Source organism: Mustela erminea, chromosome 11, assembly GCF_009829155.1.
Source record: "Mustela erminea isolate mMusErm1 chromosome 11, mMusErm1.Pri, whole genome shotgun sequence".
Taxonomy (NCBI): domain Eukaryota; kingdom Metazoa; phylum Chordata; class Mammalia; order Carnivora; family Mustelidae; genus Mustela; species Mustela erminea.
Genome location: NC_045624.1, coordinates 84,528,180 through 84,548,178, shown reverse-complemented (window position 1 = coordinate 84,548,178; position 19,999 = coordinate 84,528,180). Strand labels below are relative to the sequence as shown.

General features: G+C 36.5%; 1 protein-coding gene across 8 annotated transcripts in view; it reads left to right on the top strand.

Moving 5' to 3' along the window:
• Positions 1-19,999, top strand: part of PHTF2 (putative homeodomain transcription factor 2) — a 120,376-nt gene that overhangs the window by 59,763 nt on the left and 40,614 nt on the right. For 4 of the 8 annotated variants that reach the window (XM_032304073.1, XM_032304070.1, XM_032304071.1 and 1 more), the window contains 5 exons: positions 5,434-5,490; positions 5,846-5,857; positions 11,690-11,759; positions 12,345-12,503; positions 19,024-19,189. In XM_032304073.1, coding sequence (XP_032159964.1) covers positions 5,434-5,490; positions 5,846-5,857; positions 11,690-11,759; positions 12,345-12,503; positions 19,024-19,189 — 464 coding nt within the window. The remainder of the gene's footprint in view (positions 1-5,433; positions 5,491-5,845; positions 5,858-11,689; positions 11,760-12,344; positions 12,504-19,023; positions 19,190-19,999) is intronic. The other 4 variants (XM_032304074.1, XM_032304072.1, XM_032304077.1 and 1 more) reach the window with 2 other exon arrangements.

Sequence of the window (19,999 nt, the reverse complement as noted above, 5' to 3'; positions counted from 1 at the left end):
GCCTTCAGCTCAGGTCGTAATCCCAGGGTTCTGGGATCGAATTCCACATCGTGCTCTCTGCTCAGTGGGGAGCCTGCTTCTCTATCTCTCTCTGCCTGCTTGTGATCTCTGTCAAATAAATAAATAAAATCTTTAAAAAAAATAAAATAGGGGCACCTGGGTGGCTCAGTGGGTTGAAGCCTCTGCCTTTGGCTCAGGTCATGATCCTGGGGTCCTGGGATCGAGCCCCACATTGGGCTCTCTGCTTAGTAGGAAGCCTGCTTCCTCCTCTCTCTCTCTCTCTGCCTGTCTCTCTGCCTACTTGTGATCTCTCTCTCTCTCTGTAAAATAAATAAATAAAATCTTTAAAAAAAATAAAAATAAATTTGATGTTTGTGAGAATAGCTTGCTTTTCATTGTTTCTGAAATGAGGTTCCAAAAAAAGAAACTGAGCCTGATTGAAGTAGGAAAAATTACGATTTTGATATATAGTATTATGGTCTATCTGTTCATTTGCTGAGGAAATGAGGTGCTTAAAATATGTGTCCAAATCTGGGCCTCCATTTGCCCTGCTTATATTTATTTGTGAACTCTAAATCTTTTATCTAAGCACTTAATCTAATTAAACTATTGGTAACTACCTTTTTGAAGCAAGACACCTTCTCTTTAGCCTCTTGATATTTGAGCCACTGCTGTTCTGAATGTGATGACCTAAGAGGTAATCAGATCACCTAAGAGTAGCTTTTCAAATTGTTTTTCAAATTGTTTCTTTTCTAGAATTCCATAGTGATATGTGTTTCCCATTTCACCATCTAATTGTCTAGGTTTTAACATTTGTACTCTTGATACCATCATATTCATCACAAAATTGTTTTTTCTTGGAAGCCTGATTCTGGTAGAATCCTGAACAAAGACAGGCTTTTCTCCATTTACCAATCTTCTACTCCCTCACGCCTCCTCCCATACATTTATATTTAATGTAATGTTAGCTACATTAATTTCAGATTTATACAATATACATTTTCCTTTTATGATAGTCTTCAGGTCAGAAAATATCTATAGCATTCATTTAATTGAATTTCAGTTCACTTGATATTACTATAATGTCTTAATTACTTCTCATTTTTTCCTTAAAAAATTTTTTTTACCACTTTCAGGATGCTTTTCCCTCAATTATTTATTTATTTATTCAGTTTGTTTTTAATCAGCCTTAACTTCTGTAAAGGTGCAAAGTTCATTTGTAAAAATAGGAGGAAAGAAAATACTATAAATAATTGATGAGAAAACAGATACTAGAGATGGAGAAGATAGCAAATAAAGATATTTGCATCTTATAGCTTCAATCTTAGTAGTTGAAGTAGTTGGCTAGATGTTCTGCCAGAAGAGGTAATGCTCATAGTACTTAGGAATTAAAACCTGTGGGAAGGAAATTTAGAATTGTCCTTTCTGTCATTATGGGAAGTATTCTAAGAGATCAATATAGGATTGTCAGACATGCTGTTGAAGATGCAGGAGTAATTTATAGAGGGCAAAATGTTGGGTCTAGGACCAGGTTTAAAAAAAAAAAAAAAAAAGGTCAGCTCTAGTTGGGGTAAGAGGACACTGAGGCTTAAGAGGCTTAAAGTGTCCATGGCATCTGTGGGATTAAGAACCAAAGTGCTAATAAGATTGCTTACCATAGCCAGGCACCAGAGAATGAACTTTCTTAATATGTACCAAGCTGTTGCCTGCACATCAAATGTAAATCAGGATTTCAGAGTCTTCTCTCCTAATAAGAGAGAAGCAATGTTTTTCCCTCCTTGAAGCAGATATCGGTTATGAAGAATGGGTTGGAAAACCATTGTACTACTCATACACTATTTGCCTTGGTATTTGTAGGTCTGTCTACTAAAAAAGCATTATTTATACATATATCCTGTATGTCCTTTTGTCTCCATAGAATGTTGGGCACTGTTCTAGACACCCAAATAGTGGAGGCATTGTTGGGAGCAGGGGAGAATCATTAGGAGTAGCCGAATTATGGAAGTAGTCAACATATTACATAATATTCTTTTCCTAGTTGAAGAATGTATTATCTGATTAAAGTTTCTGTTCTCCTAGGCAAATGTTACTGCTGAGATTCCTTTACTCTTTTGTATGGCATTTAAAAAATAAGGAAATTTTTTGTCCTGAGATTTTGCAGAGAACTATAATTGAACTCAGCTTTGTGATTTAATTTTATGTAGAAGAAATTAAAAAAGAAAAGAAAAGAAACAGTTTCAAGTTTAGATGATTTAGTCAGATCTGCCAAGTGTCTGTGTCAGAGGTTGAATAGAACCAGAACCTTTAGAACATTTGTTGAGTTATTTGCTTTTAATTTTGTTAGCACAGCTCTGCAAGTTATCCTTCATCCCTGACCCTAAGTCTTGAGCAGATGGTTCTTAAAGTTTCACTTCTTTTCTTCCTCTGTGTCGACTAACCAGAAGATTGTTTCTTACAGGAGAATAGCTTGACCTCAGCTGCAGGTGTTCTGATCTATCTTGACAGATTTCATTGTGCAATTAAATGAGGCTTTAGATCAGAAGGGGTCTTTAGAATTCCTTCCCTGTCCCCTTCTGGCATCCTGCCACCACCCTGATGTGCCACACACACATCTCAAGAAACAGATAATTTTCAGACACAATTCAGTCTGAATTTATACTTAAGGCTAATTTGTTAATGGCATGTGCATTATTTTTTTTTTTTTTTTTTTAAGATTTTATTTATTTATTTCACAGACAGAGATCACAAGTAGGCAGAGAGGCAGGCAGAGAGAGAGAGAGAGAGAGAAGCAGGCTTCCTGCGGAGCAGAGAGCCCGATGCGGGGCTCGATCCCAGGACCCTGAGATCATGACCCGAGCCGAAGGCAGCAGCCCAAACCACTGAGCCACCCAGGCGCCCCAATGGCATGTGCATTATTAAGCAGAGCCATGACCAGGTAAAATACCCGTATTTAGGTTCATGGCACCCTCACACTGTTTTTCAAGAAAGTGGTCTATTTGCTCATGTAACTGAAAGGTCTATCTGGTAGTGTTTTTAAAACAAAATATGTCCTCTGCAAAGGAAAACTGATGTCTCCCCTGGAAAGACATTTAACTGCTTGTAATTGAAAGTGACATTTATCTAGTTTAAAAAAAAAAAAAGGGGTTAAGATCCCACATTCTATTACAGTGAAAGCTGTTCTTCCTCTAACCCATCAAATCTTTGGGGGGAAAAATGAACTCCAGTAAAATAAGCCATCTTTATCCTTTTTATAAGATTGTATCTCACCACCACTGCCCTTTTTTAGAGTTATTTACAAGTATTATTTACAAGTAATGCTATTTACAAGTACCTCAGCCTTCAAAAAGCTTTTCTACTTTTAGCCACCTCTTCCCCACAGGATTTATTAGACTTTCTGAGCCTTTTTAAGTCTGGAGCTATTGAGTACCATGCTGGGATTGCATCATACCTACGTAGTCCAAGGACTGACATGCATTTCTGATTTGGTCTTTTGCATATGCATTATTTTGTTTTCCCTTATTTTAAAATTGTGGGACATAAATTTCCATGTCCATATTCTTGTCATCTTGACATAAAAATAGAATTCTTTTTAAAGAGAATTTAGTGTATTCTTTTGTATGTGAAAACAAAATACTGCCAGAATAATCATTAAAACATATCAGTACCTGTTCTTTATTAGTTTGGGTGATTGTTTCACTAAAAAGCATACAGTGCCATTGAAATCGTTGCACATTTTAAAAATAAGTTTTGATTGAATTAAACTCAGTCATTCTGAATTATCAAGTTAGAGGAGAATTGCTCCTGTAGAATCTGTGTTCCCATATTTATCTTTTTTGATTTTTAAAGAAGATGATTGATTGAATTTAAAATTTAGGAGGGTAAAAGACAGCTAGTTACTGCAGGTCAGCTCTGCCATTAAGTCCAATCAGTTGGTTATTGCTAATCTGTCCTGCTTTAGAGAGAGAGACTCCTGGCAATTTTTGTTACATGTACGTGAGTTGTTCAGTCCATGTGGCTTGGTCTAGGTGTTCTAAGATTTTAATTTGCAGGGTATAGTATATCACAAAGTGATTTTTAAAAATAAGAAAGGAGTTACAGGTAGTTGATGAAAAAGAAAAGGATTTAAAGGACCGGAGAAGTTAGTATGAATAAGATGATATGTAAGAGCGAATAATCAAAATGAAAGGCACTTATGGAGTCATGTAATCATTTTATTCTACCCCCTTGATGTCTGTCTTTAAACCAGCTTGGATTCTCAATTTCTCATTTCTTGAAACAAGATTTTAAAGAGTGTTATAGATAAAAATTCTTCTGGGTAGAATGATGTCATGAGTCAGAAAATACTCTTTCCTGGATATCCTTATAATACCTCTGCCTGAATCTGGTCTCTATCTCTCTCATCTAGTAATTAACTGAAGTAATTTTAATTTCTCAGAATTCTAGTTTTCAATTAATGCTAAAAGTGAAAATCCTCAGTTAAAACTATAAGCTAATGACCCACTTCCGTGTCCCGTTGGACACTGGGGACAATCTGTGTTAACAGCAAAGAACTTAGAGACAGACAGTAAGAATGGTTTGTTCATCCTGCCCAGGTGAAGGTGTAGTTCGAGAACTTTACAGCGTCTGAGAGTGATGGGCATAGAAGCTAAAAGGAATTCTACTTCTCAGTATTTACCCTGCGTCTTCAGTCACTTTCAAGACTTTATTTTCTAGCTTAAACTGTAAGCCAAGTGGTAATTTTGATCTATATGCTTATGAATTTTTAATTCTCTAAAACATTTGTATTTTCTTTTTTTAAAGTTTTTGAAATTTATTTGAGAGAGAGAGAGAGAATGAGAGAGAAAGAGAGCATGAGAAGGAAGAGGTCAGAGGGAGAAGCAGACTCCCTGCCAAGCAGGGAGCCCAATGTGGGACTTGATCCCGGGACTCCAGAATCATGACCTGAGCTGAAGGCAGTTGCTTAACCAACTGAGCCACCCAAGTGCCCCCATTTGTATTTTCTTTAAAAATAACTCCATAGGGTTTATTATTGGTAGTTTTTTCTTGGAGGTACCAGAGCTATGTTTATTTTAAATAAAGGATTCCCTTAGGGCAGTGGTTCTCAAACTTTAGTAGTGTATCAGAATCATCTAGAGGAATTTTTAAAACGCAGATAGTTGGGGCCACAGCCATATGACTGAGCAGCTTTGGGGTGAGGCCAGAGAGTTGGCATTTTCAGCAAGTTCCCACGTGATGCTAAAACTGCTGGTCCTGAAGCTGTACCTTTGAGAACTACTGCAATACAATATTGATCCCAGAAGTCTGAGATAAAGCTGAACGTATTTGGTGCTGAATGAATGCAGAGTTGCTTATAATGCAAGCAGAGTTATAGCTATTGGACAGGTACCAACGATGATCATTTAATGCAATATTGTATTTTATTTATTTACATAGATTGGAGCATATGATCAACAGATATGGGAAAAATCTGTCGAGCAAAGAGAAATCAAGGTAACAAGTATATTTCATTTCATATATTCTGAAACATAGTTCTATAAATTGATTGTTAACCACATTTTGTCTTATCTTCCCATACACTTTTAAGGTATAAATATTACTTATTGTATCCAAACTTTTAAATACAGAGGTAAACTCTTATGCTGGTGGAGTCATGTGTCTTTACCTCTGATGGGTTTTTTTGTTTGTTTTTTTGTTTTGTTTTGTTTATTGCTTTTTAGCATCCTCTGTTCTTTTTAAAATTATTTTCTAATGATTATTTTTTATCAGCTCTCTTCCCCTTTCACTTGTCACCTTATACTTCTAGTTTGCTTTTCCTCCCCTTTGATGCTGTCATTGCTCTGTACAGTTTATTAAACTGGTAAGTGTTTCAGGACTTTTCCCGCCTGAGTGGTCCTGTCAAATGCTGCTCTGCTTCATTGAGACCTGCTTTTGGTGCTACTAACAAAATGACTTGGACGCAAGTAGAGCCGCTGAAGAGTTGGTCATTTTTAAAAAGAACTTAAGAACGTAAAGCATTAATAGAAATGTTTTTGTAGTAGGTGGTTTCTTCTTAAACATGTAATCACTTATGCTGATAAGACATTCTTATAGGCTACCTTTCTAGCATGAAAACTATTTTTTCACTAAACTTGTTCTGTTTCTTAGCAATTGCTCCTTATTGATAATAAGAGTTATATTTTTCATTTACATAGATAATACTAATCTGTGTGTTCCTGCACGAGCTAAATTTAATCTGAGCCCAGAGAATGTTACTTCAGTGGCTTGACATTTTCTATTTTATATGACAAGGTTTATGTTAGATTGGAAACCTGTGTCTATAGTTTCTTAAAAATCTGTCAAAAAAAAAAAATCTCAGTGTTTAAACAACTTAGTTATCTATAATAAAGAGCAAGATTCTTTGCCATTGGTCAGTTTTAATCTTTAAACTATTTTCAGGAAGAATATAAGTTACTGTAAGCACCTGCTATGTGTTAAATACAGGATTAAATCATGGGAAAGATGGAATGGATTATAATTGTGTAGATGAGATTCATAATTACAAATGAGATCGATTCAGTTTAGGTCTCTGTTGGGGAGTGCAGGGGGAAGCAGCCCTGGGGAGGTTAGGAAAGATTTTCAGAGGAAGTGACTCATCAGCTGAGTTTGACAAACATTGGGGAGAATGAGGAAAACATTCCAGACAAAATGAAGAGCATATGAAAATAAACATGCAGGAAAGAAGGAATAGGACTGACTGAGGAATCCTCAAGGAGCTTGACTGGTAATAGGTTGGATGGAGGAAGGAGATTGGGGTGGTTGGGCATGAATCTAGAAAGGAAAATGGAAGTCAGATTGTGCAGGGGCTTAACTGACTCACCTGGGAGAGTCTGAACATAATCTGGAAAATGATGAGGGTTACATTGAAGGATTTTAAACAGAAAAAGTTACCTGATTAAATTTGTGTTTTAGAAACTTCACTCAGGTGTGGTGAGAAATACTAGAAGAGGAGCAGATTTGTAAATTATGCTTTAGAAATACTCAGGTGGTACTTGGGAGGGAGATTTGGGAGTCCTCGGTGTGAAAGTGTGTGTATATCAGTATGTATATGTGTGCTATACACATTTATTTATAACACATTATATCAATACAACTGTAGGAGTGCGATTTACACTGGCTGATGACAGGAAAAGGCTGAGAACAGAACACTGGGAAACAACATTTAATGAATAGGTAAAGGAAGAGATAAAAGGGAAGGAGGTAAGAGATCCATGAGACAGGAGTCTGGCAAGAATATCGTGCAGAGTGAGGATACTCAAGCAAGCGAAGAGCAACATGCAGGTTTATAAGAGGCCTTGAAACAGTTTAAGCCGCTCATCAGAAAATACTACATTCCTCACTTTTAGAACTATTTTAATGCCTAAACAGAAGTTAGGGTAACAGGATTATGTTAGCCGTTCCTTGATGCACTGACAGGGTGAACTTGGAGAAGGCTAAGATCTGTAATTTTTTTCTGAAGTATGTCTCCCTTTAAAGATAGCGTTTTATAATAGTAAGTGAAGAAGTAAAAGCAGTATTAAAGCTTACTCTTATTATTTTGGATTAAATAAAGGGGTCACTTTGTTGATAAGCCTGAAACATTCCCTTGTGGAGGCAAACTGTTTATAGTGTAAAATAATTTTGCATTTATTCTAAGGAAGGTAAAGATACAACCGTGGTCTGTTAATATTAATATTTGATTTAAAAAGAAACCCAAAACACTGTACCTCATCCTTAGAAAACACTATACAGAATGCGTTTGTCCTCTCTCTTACTGTCACAGCAGTGAGCAGCAACTAAAGAAACCAAAGAAAGCCATGAGAATATATTCCTTGGAAATGTCTATTTTTTAAAATTGAAGACCTTAGTTGATATTGCTAAAGTTTTTTCTAAGTTGCAAATTATTTTTTTTCTTTTTTTCTTTTCTTTTTTTTTTTTTTAAAGATTTTATTTATTCATTTGACACAGAGAGATCACCAGTAGGCAGAGAGGCAGGCAGAGAGAGAGAGAGGAGGAAGCAGGCTCCCCGCGGAGCAGAGAACCCGATGCGGGACTCGATCCCAGGACCCTGAGATCATGACCTGAGCCGAAGGCAGCGGCTTAACCCACTGAGCCACCCAGGCGCCCAACAAATTATTTTTTTTCTTAAACATTTTAGAAATTATAACCAAAAACTTCCATTTTCTGTTCACCTTGACCCAAATTTAAAAGTAAATGGAATTTCTCTTAGTTTTAGTACTTACTAGAGTTATAAATCTTCAATAAAAAAGAAACATGCTATTTAAAATCATTATAGAGGAAAAACAGGATGGGGAAACTAAATAGGATTTATGGAAAGTGAAACTGATGGTTATGTCCTTTGGTGGAATCGCAGTATTATAATAGTTCCATCCATGGGACGTCTGCATCGTTGAACAGTAGTACTTCCTAAATTTAAACAGCTGTTATAAGTTTTTTGACTCAACACTATCTGTGTACTTACAGATTTTTAAAAATTCACAATTTCATGCAACTTGTGTTATTGTGCCTTAGGAATGTACTCTAAGAGTTTAAGTGTATATTCAATAAAGAATATATTACTTGGATTTCTTGGAGATTAATTATATTTATAGTGCCTGATTGTTTCTACTTTCTAGTTAAGTCAGTAGTTGCTAAGATCTTTTCTTTTGAACTTTGCTTTCATTTTTTGTTTGTTCATGTAAACTTTTTGATGGTCAGTAATGATGGTCCTGAAAGCTATGCCATTTTGGATGAATATAGTGTATTCTAAACCAGCTTAAAATTTTCCAGCTTAAAATATCTACATAATTAAAATCAGATCTTATGAGTGCTTACATATGGGTGCTAATATCTTTTGTGTTTAAAATCATTAATGTTAGATGATATATCAGTGAAGTTTTTCTTTGCTTTTCTTATTTTAAACTCTCTAAATATTCTGATATGTTACCGTGAAGGTGAGTTTTATCAAAGCTGGCAATTAGAAAAAAATATAATAAATAGTTAAGTGTCTGACTCTTGATTTTTGGCTCAGGTCATGATCTTAAGGTTGTGAGATCGAGCCCTATGTCAGTCTCTGCTGGGCATGGAGCCTGTTTAAGATTCGCGCTCTCCCTCTCCTTCTACCTCCTCCTTCCCCTGTTCATGTGCACATACTTTCTCAAAATAAATAAATAAATAAATAAAACCGGCAATTGTGCTGTGACTCTACAATGTAGCTCAAACTAAAGTTTTAATAAAATATTAAATAGGAAATGAACCACATATGAAAGAGGTCAAGAAGAATGAACATGTTGAAAAACAACACAATTGCATAAATCAAGTTAATTTACTGTTCCTCTCATAAGAACTTTAAGTTCTTGAAACAACCTGATAAAAATTTTAGGTATACAGCAGTAAATTAAGCTTCAGATTTGTCATAAAACATTGGCAATAAGATTATTTTCAAATTATGTGAAAAAATAATGTATAAAAGAAGTAAATCAAAATATGTAGTACTGTTAAAAAATGTTGGCAGTAATAAAGGTTAAATCTCAAATTTCATACCAAATTTAAATAGTTCTCTATTAATGAAATTTTGTTTTTACACATATGTATTATTAGAATTGCTTTTCCAGTTTGCAAAATACTGGGAATGATTCATAGTCTGCGAGCCACTCTATCATGAATTAAAATGGGAAATAAAGTACAGATGTAGTCAGGTCTCATTAATTCACAGGAGTTATGTTCTATAAAGTCAGCATGAACACTGAATTAGCAGATACTGACCATTTCTCCACCTCTAGTCACACTTTATCAAGTGATCAGTACATATCCTTGTTTTATGTATGTTTCTGTTGAAAGACACCGTGTTTAATAGATGTTGTTGCTACATTAACAACTGAACTCATGGCCAATGACACTGTAACTCAAGCCCAAACATAGCTCATCTAGCACACATCTTCTCAGTGAGGCACATCACAGCCTTCTTTACACGTAGGAACACTACTAGACCACTAGACCGCACTTCAGTACTGTGCTTGAGGTCCATTTTTAAACAACAAAATTACCAACAAGAAGTACAAAAAAAGCAAAACCCAGCATGAAATTGACTGTGAAAAGGATATTTATTTTCAGCATGAGAGCTGAAATAAGAAGGCAGATTGTTGCCTTGTTTGACTGCAGCTGGGAGTGTGCACATTGGGTGACTCAAATTTTTTGCCACTCTTAACTTTGTGCATATCTGCAAATGACTGCAAAAGTGCAGCAAATATTGATTTGGGAATAAAATAAATTTGCAAATAAAGAATCTATGAATATGAGGACCGACTATATATAAAACTACCATGACTATGTCTTCTATCCTCTTTTTTTCTCTTGTTTTTGTACCTCTTGAGTAGTTTCCCACTTCACATGGACAGACTATTTGAAAGGGTTCAACAGTTCATTGCTTCTTGATTTCAGGGTGCATTTGGTTTAAACATCTCAGTTAATTCTGAGCTCAAGTAGTCTCCTCTTCTTTGTTTTGGATGCAAACAGTACTTAACTAAATTTTTACCTTAGGGGTCATCGTTTTTTGGATCAGGACCAAATAGAATTTACTGCTCAGTTACTTGATTAATTGAAGGAATAGTAAATAAATCATCTAAACACCATGTCTCATATCTCAGCACTTGGCTTCTTGGGGAATTTAGCCTAAGCCCTTCCAATTCTTAACATCCTACTTTTAAGTTGTGTGTGTGTGTGTGTGTATGATGATTTTGATCTCTACCCTTATTCCCATTCTGTACACTGGTGGCAGAAACTTAACCTTAGTGTTCAATAATTCCGAGTTTAAACTAATTAAATTTGTGACTTCCGCTTTCACTTCCTCCTTCGCCTGGGCATGGCGTCTAAGTTCTAAGGTGACTAGGTGGTATCGTGGTCTCCTTAGTGGTTGGCATGTGAACATAGTGGCGATCCTGAGGTATGCATCATCCTCTCTGGGTCTCAGCTAATACCACCCCCACGTGTTGGCATCAGCTGAGAAGTCTGCATCCCTGTCTGTCCCCAGCTTTGTGAGCTACTGCTTCCTGCAGCAGCATCCCCAGCATCACCCCTGAGGGCCTCTCAGGGCCCCTGCTCCCCCAGCCAGCCTCAACACACTCTCCTGTGCAAACCTGGGCTCACACAGTCTCATGGACTGTCTCAGACTGCACATCCAGATTGGGTTGTAGTGATAGTCGTTGTTCTAGAATTTTGCTTTCAGTAATAAACAGCCCTCCCCTGTCCACACATCCCTAAATTGATCCTTTTGGGAAATAACAAAATGTATTAAAATACTATACTTATGTTCCAGTTGTAACAAAGATGTCGTGTTTTATATTTTTCTCCAGTATATTCCTTAAAGTTTTTTTTAGTTGAAATCTTTAGAATTTGATTATTTTTTATTAGCCTGGATTTTAAAATACATCTATTGAATTCCAATACTATTTTTTTATTGAGGTATAATTGACTTATGAGATAATATTACTTTTAGGTATTCAGCGTGATTCCATATTTGATATTTATATATGTTGAGATATGTACGTATTGAGAAATGATACCACAATAAGTAGTGAACATCCATCCCCATACCCAGTTACAAAGATTTTTTTTTTCTTGTGATAAGGACTTCTAAGATCTACTCTCTTACCAGTTCTACTTTAATATATTGTAGGGTTTAAGGAATAAACCAAAGAAAACAGCACATGTGAAACCAGACCTCATAGATGTTGATCTTGTAAGAGGTGAGTCTTGAATAAATTAAAGCTTAATGCAATTAGAAATTGACCTTGAAGGAAGAGAATTCAAAGTGGGTTAGATATATGTTTGTAGGAATAAAAGCAATGTGAGTGTAAGTGAAGGCAGGACTTGTACAAGAAAGGGATAATGGAGGTATTTAAATACCATTGACTAGTCTTTACTCCCACTAAAGATCGGTCTAAGAAATAATAAAAAGAAAAGAAAACCAGCTTGTGTTTGCCTAGCAAGCTATATGGCTTGGTTATAAAAATGAAAGTAACTTTTTTTTTTAAAGTAACTTTTAATTCCTAATTGAAACTGACATTTGAACATTGTCTTATATTTATAAAATATGTGGGAGAAATTCTGTTATTTCAGTTAAAAATTGTTTTTTTTTTTTCAGAGTACCTGAGTTAATATGATAGCATGAAGAATGTTTTTAAATGTGTCTAATACCCAAAATTGGGCATTTCTCATAGTGTAATGCAAAATAAAATTAGACATAGTTTTTCTTCAGATATTGAAATTTTTTCTCAAAGGAAATTAAAGAATGATAAATGTACTATGTCATTTTATTTTACTTGTTCCAGGGTCTGCATTTGCAAAGGCAAAACCTGAAAGTCCTTGGACTTCTCTGACTAGAAAGGGAATTGTTCGAGTTGTGTTTTTCCCCTTTTTCTTCCGGTGGTGGTTACAAGTAACATCAAAAGTCATCTTTTTCTGGCTTCTTGTCCTTTATCTTCTGCAAGGTATAATTAAGTGATAGAAATTCATTTTGCTTTTAACTTTCAGGGTGTTATGTATTTAGAGTTACTAAGGCTTTTTAAAAAAACACATACTAATTATACTAAGTGTGAAGATACACATTGATTGTGATATTTCATTTAATAAAATATAGCTGGTTTGGTATTAGAAATGTTTGAAAAAACAAAGCAGTTATTTTCCAATATAATTTAATGAAAATTAGAATCTGTGGATGGCTAAAGAAAAATACAGATTGAGAGATATTTAACCATTAGAAAGTCTCTTCAAATGCACATACATACCACATATACCTACCACCAGTCTTTTTTATACAAGCTGTATGAGTTCATTTTTCCTGTCTCAGCCATGGTTTCTTATTTCTTTTAACCATTGTCTTCTGAGACTATCCTCATTCCATACGGAGAATCTATACCCCATTTTCTGAGTGCTCTTCAGATTCTCGTTTAATTCTCACAGCCACCATGCAGGGAAGTACAGGTTCTGGTGTTCCACCTAACTGACAGAAAGGGATCTGAAGGACCTGAGGGTTCAAAGTCACACAGTCTGCAGGTGCAGGAGAGTCTATATTCAAGTCTAAGCAGTCTGACTGCAGAGCCACGTGCTCAACAGTCCCAGTATGCTGCCTACCAGCACGGACGCACTCGGGTGCCGAGTCAGAGCCACAGCATATAATGCATAATATATGATGCTGGAGAGCGCTCGGAGGCCTGAGGAAGACACCACTCACATCCCTGTGCTCTAATAAAAACAGTGATTTTAATTTAGTGGTTATCCTTTCAGTCATTCTAATGTCTTGCTTTTTTAAAAACATGATTGTAATCCTGAATGATTGTTTAAATGTGTTTTATCAACAAACTCTTAAGTAAAAAGGTAAATATCTTTTCTTTTTTCAGATAAATGTCTTAAGTAAATGAAAATGTAATAAAACCTATAGACATTTATTTAGGTAAAGTTGTTTCTTTTAAACCAGGGTACATCTTATATACATGAAAGGGAGTAAACTCTGAAGGTTTGTGATTTTTATCAGTGGAGAGACTAAGTGTGTGTTTCTAATTAAAGAAATAATAAATATTCTTTGCAGAAAATTTAGAAAATGTAGGAAATTTTTTTTTAATTTACCTACCCAAAATCTTGCCTTTCAGTTTACTTTGCAACATTTTTAAATGTTGAGATTATTCTGTATAAAAATTTATATTTTTTTGCCTTACGTCATCATAAGTATCAGAGTCTTAAAAATACATTTTAAATTATTGTAAAATATTCTGTGCTGTATCAGTGTTGGACATTTAAGCTTTTTGCTATCTTTTGCTATTATAATGACTAGTTTCCATTGTAACTAGAGTGCATATATTGTGTCTGAAATTTACTTACTGGCTTGTCTATGTTAAATAAGGAAGACAGGTTAGATGAGACATGAAAAAGATATTTTTCATTTCAGAACCAAAGTTTGACATTGTAAGTGTTCCTAAGTGGTGAACACTGAATATTCTCCTACTAAATAAAAGAGGTGATTTAACCTGCTTCGAGTCACAGCCAGTGACAAAATGATATCAGCCTTAATGACCCCAGGAATCCGCTGGTACTGCTTGAAACCCCTGTGCCTACACATTTTTGCGTAGAAAAGTATGGTGCAGTGCTCTGAATTACCTTATTCTCTATCCCACCTTTCTCCTAAGAAGTAGAAGGAATCATGTGCAGTCAGATTTGGTTTTGTATAACTGTGTATAGTTTTTTATTTCAATTACATGCCTTTTAAGTATCTCAGCTATGTATTCTCGACTCCATTTATGCTTTTTGCTTATGTCATTTCTCACCCAGATTACTGCCAAGAGCCCTTATATCTTCTACCTTCTGTCCTTTTACCTTTTAAATTGGAAATTCAGACTAGCCACTTAAGGTCTAAATCTCTTCCTAGTTATTGTTGCCTTCAAGAGGAAAACCACGTTTTTAGTCTGTCCCTTGTTGAATCTCTCCCCAGGTTTTACCAGGCTAAATTAGCTCTTTGCTCTTTCTTTTTTGTGTTGTTTGTGGGGTGTGTGTGTGTGTGTGTGTGTGTGTGTGTGTGTGTGTTTTAATTCTGTCTGCCTTCTGTCTGCCCCTTTCTTTGAGTAGCCTTCTTCCCTTATATTTACCTAATCTGCATCTACTTGTTTTCTCAGTTAGACTAGGCATCAGGTGCCACCTTCTTTGAGAATCCTTTCCTATCCACCCTCCCAATATATAGCACTCTTCATAGGTATGTATTAGTCTGCTTGGGCTGCCCTAACAAAATACCATAGACTGTGTGGCTTAAGCAGCAGAGATTTATTTTCTTACAGTTCTAGAGTCTGGAAGTCTGAGATCAGTGTGGCATCGGATTGGTGTCTGGTGAGGTCTCTCTTACTGACTTGTGGATGGCGGCCTGCTCACTGTGTCCTCACATGGTCTTTCCGCTGTGTGTGAGCAGAGCAAGATCTCTGGTATCTCTTTGCCTTAAAAGGACAATGGCCCTATTGGACTAAGGCTCCATCCTTAGGACTTCATTCAACCTTTACTACATCCATATAGACACTGTAGGGCATCAACGTATGAATAGGGTGGGGGGCGTAATTCAGTCTATTATAGGTATTTTGTTTCTTTATGTGTCCCTCTTTTCTTCTAAATTGAGGAGAGGCAGTGAGCAGAGACTGTGGTCTTATTTGTCTTACTATTCCCAGTGCCTAACATCTGCCACTAAATCTCAAAGATTGACCTAAAAATTAAACTTTAGATATCTTATATTTCTAATGATTATCCCTAGAGTTCTGCTTGACCAGTATGTGAAATCCTGCCTTGGAACTTTCATGCCTAATAAAACATTTTGTCTTAGTTGAGCTCTTAGAGGAATCTGTAGAAGTACTGCCCAACAAAAATCTTCAGTAGTTCTGTCTAGTTCATTGGACTTCATTAAATGATCAAAAAGTATAACTTAACAGTATATAAGAGAAGTGAATGATTTCTTCGTAACCCTTCACTTAAAGGGGAACAACAGGTTGGAGGTTATACCAGAACCACTGTCTTAGGAACTGAGGCCATAGAAGGGATATGGATACAGGCACAACCAGGAAAAAAAAAAGGGGGGGGGAATAAAGTTGCTCCCTTGCCCCCAGCTTTTCCTGATGCAGATAAAGGAGGCAGGCTCCCAAAAGATAGAGAGACGTAAGGTTGGTCTGTAAAGTATAAAGGATGCTGAGCAAGCAAAAACAAGATCTCTTCTTCATGTGGCAGAATTTTACAGAATATAACAACTTCCTATTAAGATACAAAATACGGTTTGTTGGTTCCCAGCCCCACCAGAGGATGGTGTTGATAGGGCTGAAAGAATACAGATAAATAACCAGAAAGAGGTTATACAAAATCTAAAGTTTTTAAAGATGTTCTTGTCTGTGCCCAAAACTCAACCTCTCTTTTTTTTTTCTTTTTAATATTTATGTATTTATTTGAGAGGGAGAGTTGTGGGGGGAGGGGTAGAGGGAGAGAAAGAGAGAGAATGTCAGACTCCTTGCTGAGCATGGAGCCCAATGCCGGGCTTGATCCCAGAACCCAGGGATCATGACCTGAGCTGAAACCAAGAGTGAAGGGCTTAACCCACTGGGTCCATCCAGGCGCCCCAGGAATCTTTGAACCTTTCTTTCTTTCTTTCTTTCTTTCTTTCTTTTTTTTTTTCTTTTTAAGATTTTATTCATTTATTTGACAGAGAAAGAACACAAGTAGGGGAGCAGCTAAGGGAGACGGAGAAAATCTGGGGTTTGATCCCAGGACCTTGGGATCATGACCTGAGCCAAAGGCAGACGCTTAACCCGCTGAGCCACCAAGATGCCCTGAAACTCTGAACCTCTTAAGTTGCATTTGCATCCCCCTTCTTTTTAAAGGTAGTTAAGTTAATGATAGCAAGTAAAAGTACTATTTGCCAGTGTTAAGTACACATTCACTTCTGTTAGAAGCTTTTCAAAGTGGTTTTTTTTTTTAAGATTTTATTTATTTGATAGATACAGATCATAGTAGGCAGAGAGGCAGGTAGAGAAAGAGAGAGAGAGAGAGGTGGAAGCAGGCTCCCCGCTGAGCAGAAGAGCCTGATGTGGGTCTCGATCCCAGGATTCTGGGATCGTGACCTCAGCCAAAGGCAGAGGCTTTAACCCTCTGAGCGACACAGGTGCCCTCAAAGTGTTTTGTATGTATCACCTCACATGAATTTATAGTACCTACATCCTATTTTATTGTACAAAAAAAATAAACCAAGGCTCAAAAAGGTAAAGGGATTTAACAAAGGTCACACATCAGAGTTCATATTAAAAACAGCAAAGACTAGAGTTTTCAAAATTCTGGACTCTTACAGAACAAGCAGAGATTTTTGAGTTACATTCCTGGGTAATTCATAAAGATGATTGGCATTTTAAGAAATTTAAGTCTTGGGGCGCCTGGGTGGCTCAGTGGGTTAAGCCGCTGCCTTCGGCTCAGGTCATGATCTCAGGGTCCTGGGATCGAGTCCCACGTCGGGCTCTCTGCTCAGCAGGGAGCCTGCTTCTTTCTCTCTCTCTCTGCCTGCCTCTCAGTGTACTTGTAATTTCTCTCTGTCAAATAAATAAATAAAATCTTTAAAAAAAAAAAAAAAAAGAAAGAAATTTAAGTCTTTTTTTTTTTCTTTGTAAAGGAACTTATTATTCAGGAGAACATAAAGCTGAGTAGTTGTGTTTATGATACCTTTTAACACATGTGAGGAGATGAACTGGTATTTGAAGCTTATATCTTGGTATGGTAGACCAGGATCCTTTCAGTTGCAGGTGGCAGAAACCAAATGCAAGGGGTGCCTGGGTGGCTCAGTGGGATGGGTCTCTGCCTTCAGCTCGGGTCATGATCTGGGGTCCTGGGATTGAGCCCCCGATCTGGCCTCTCTGCTCAGCGGGGAGCCTGCTTCCCCCTCTCTCTCTGCCTGCTTCTCTGCCTACTTGTGATCTCTCTCTCTGTCAATAAATAAATAAAATTTAAAAAAAAAAACAAATGCAAGCTAGCTTTTGTAAAAAGTGTTGTTTTTGTTTATGCCGCTGATCATAAAAATTTTCCAAAAACCCAGAAAACTAGATAGACTACTACAAAAACAATAACTGAGATAGCTATTTATTCAGTTTGCTTGGGGCTGTCCAAGTGTCCAAATCTACTGTGTTGTCCTTGTGCTTTTATTAACAACTCTCCTTTCACTCTCAAAAGAGTCCTGATTTACATGTTACATAGTCATTCTAAATAGCATATGCCCATCTTTTTAATTAAATCATTATATTTTAGAATATGTACTTAATATAGTTTGTTAAAGTAAATTATATAGATCATGATGTTTTACTCCTGAATACATCGACATGCATCTCTTCAAAATATGCACCTTACATAAGCACATTACAATAATCACAGCTAACAAAGTGCACAAAAATCTAATTTTCAAATTCTCCAATTATGCTGAAACAGAATTAGGATCTCATAGGCCCTGTGTTCAAGCATTTCTGGATCTAGCGGCTCACATGATATCTTCACTTTTTATACTGGTGATTTTATTCTCATTGTGCTGGTCTCATCTCTCTTAAGGAGGTGGCTGATGTGGCCCCTGGCAATTTCATATTTCCTTAGTCCTTACTGTTTGTGATGTGGGAGAAAGGCCTTTCTATCTACCTCTATTAATCCGTGAAAAAGATTCTGATTGGTCCAGCTAAGGTTACATGCCCATCTCATTATTAATTCCTGTGCCCACAATTAAGACCCTGGTAAGACTAGATTACACATCTGTCCCTAAAGTGGGAGAAATAAGACGATTTGATTGACAGATAAAGGAGGCAGGCTCCCAAAAGATAGAGAGACGTAAGGTCGGTCTGTAAAGTATAGAAGATGCTAAGCAAGCAAAAACAAGATCTCTTCTTCATGTGGCAGTCTTAGCATTGGTGAGTGTCGGTCTGTAAAGTATAGAAGATGCTAAGCAAGCAAAAACAAGATCTCTTCTTCATGTGGCAGTCTTAGCATTGGTGAGTGTTTACTCGTTTCCCTGAAGAATTTACCCAAGTAAATTTATGTTGTTATTTCTGAGCCGATAAATCTCTATTTGAAAAGAAGCTCTTTATAGCCTTATTACACACCTATCATAGATTTCCTTGTTTGTAAAACAAAGCAATTACGTGCACTTGAGGTTAGTGTTTCTTTTGAATCTGTGATCTTATCAGGAATGCCCTTGGATTCATATGCAGCTGGTTTTCATTGCAGCATAAAAATGTGTGCTTTAGAGACTGTGTTGGATGTTATCTTGTTCCAGGAGTTTATTGCCGAATACTGTGGTTAGCTAGTGGCAAACAAAAAAATAGTCTGAAAGAGCTTGTCTGCAGTGATGTTTTTAACTAATTTAAATTTAGAAAAATAATCTGGAAGAAGCAATGTTAATACAGTCTTTAACGTTTTGAAGAGGTGACTGTCAGATCTATAATTAAACATATTTTCTTTCCCTCTTTGTAGTTGCTGCAATAGTGTTATTCTGTTCCGCTTCTAGCCCACATAGCATACCTCTGACGGAAGTGATTGGGCCAATATGGCTGATGCTGCTCCTGGGAACTGTGCACTGCCAGATTGTGTCAACAAGAACACCAAAACCTCCTCTCAGTGCAGGGGGTAAAAGAAGAAGGTACTCTTTTAAAAGCAGCCTTTGTGTGGATTTGTGTAATTTGAATCTAGGATTGTTCTTGACTCAAATAAAATGTTATCTTATAAAGCCACTCTTCCATTAAATAGACCAGGAAGCTTAGCTACCAAATGATTTAGTTTATGTGTTTGCTTCAAGGCCATTACGAGACCACATACCTGTTTTTGTTTTCTTTCCTAAAGCTCATTTCCAAGGCACTTGATATTGTAGGGAATATATTAGCTGGAATTGCTGATAATTCCCTCTATTTACAAAATCTTGTACTTACAAGATACTTCAGCAAAAACAATAGCCAGGAAAAAAAATTCAGCTAAATTCTGTTTATTAAATACTATTCAAAGTTGTTTAATATTGTCTCTTGATTAAGTAAGCGTAGCAAGTCTCTCTGGCCACTCAGCACAATGGAGTTCTGTTTAAGGGTCTTTTGGAGCAATTCCTCCTTTGAATATGGTTGCTAAGAGATTGCGGCATTTGCAGTTTGGGGATGTTGAGATTTAAGCCCTTCTCCTTGTGAAAAGATAATACCGACACTAGATAAATAGCATTGTTGATCAGTTAGATTGTAATTCTCTCTGTCTAAATTTTTTTCTTTCTTCTTCTGCAGATAGGTGGCATTCAAATAGGGAAGAAATGCTTTGTAAAAATCTGTCCAATGATATCGTTACAACCTAATGTTCACTCACCTGTCAGTGTGAACAAGGAACAATAACCCAACATTTATAGAAGTTGCTCTTGAATATGTACCTTAATGTTGATGTTAACTTTTCTCCCGTTAATAACTGAATTTTATTG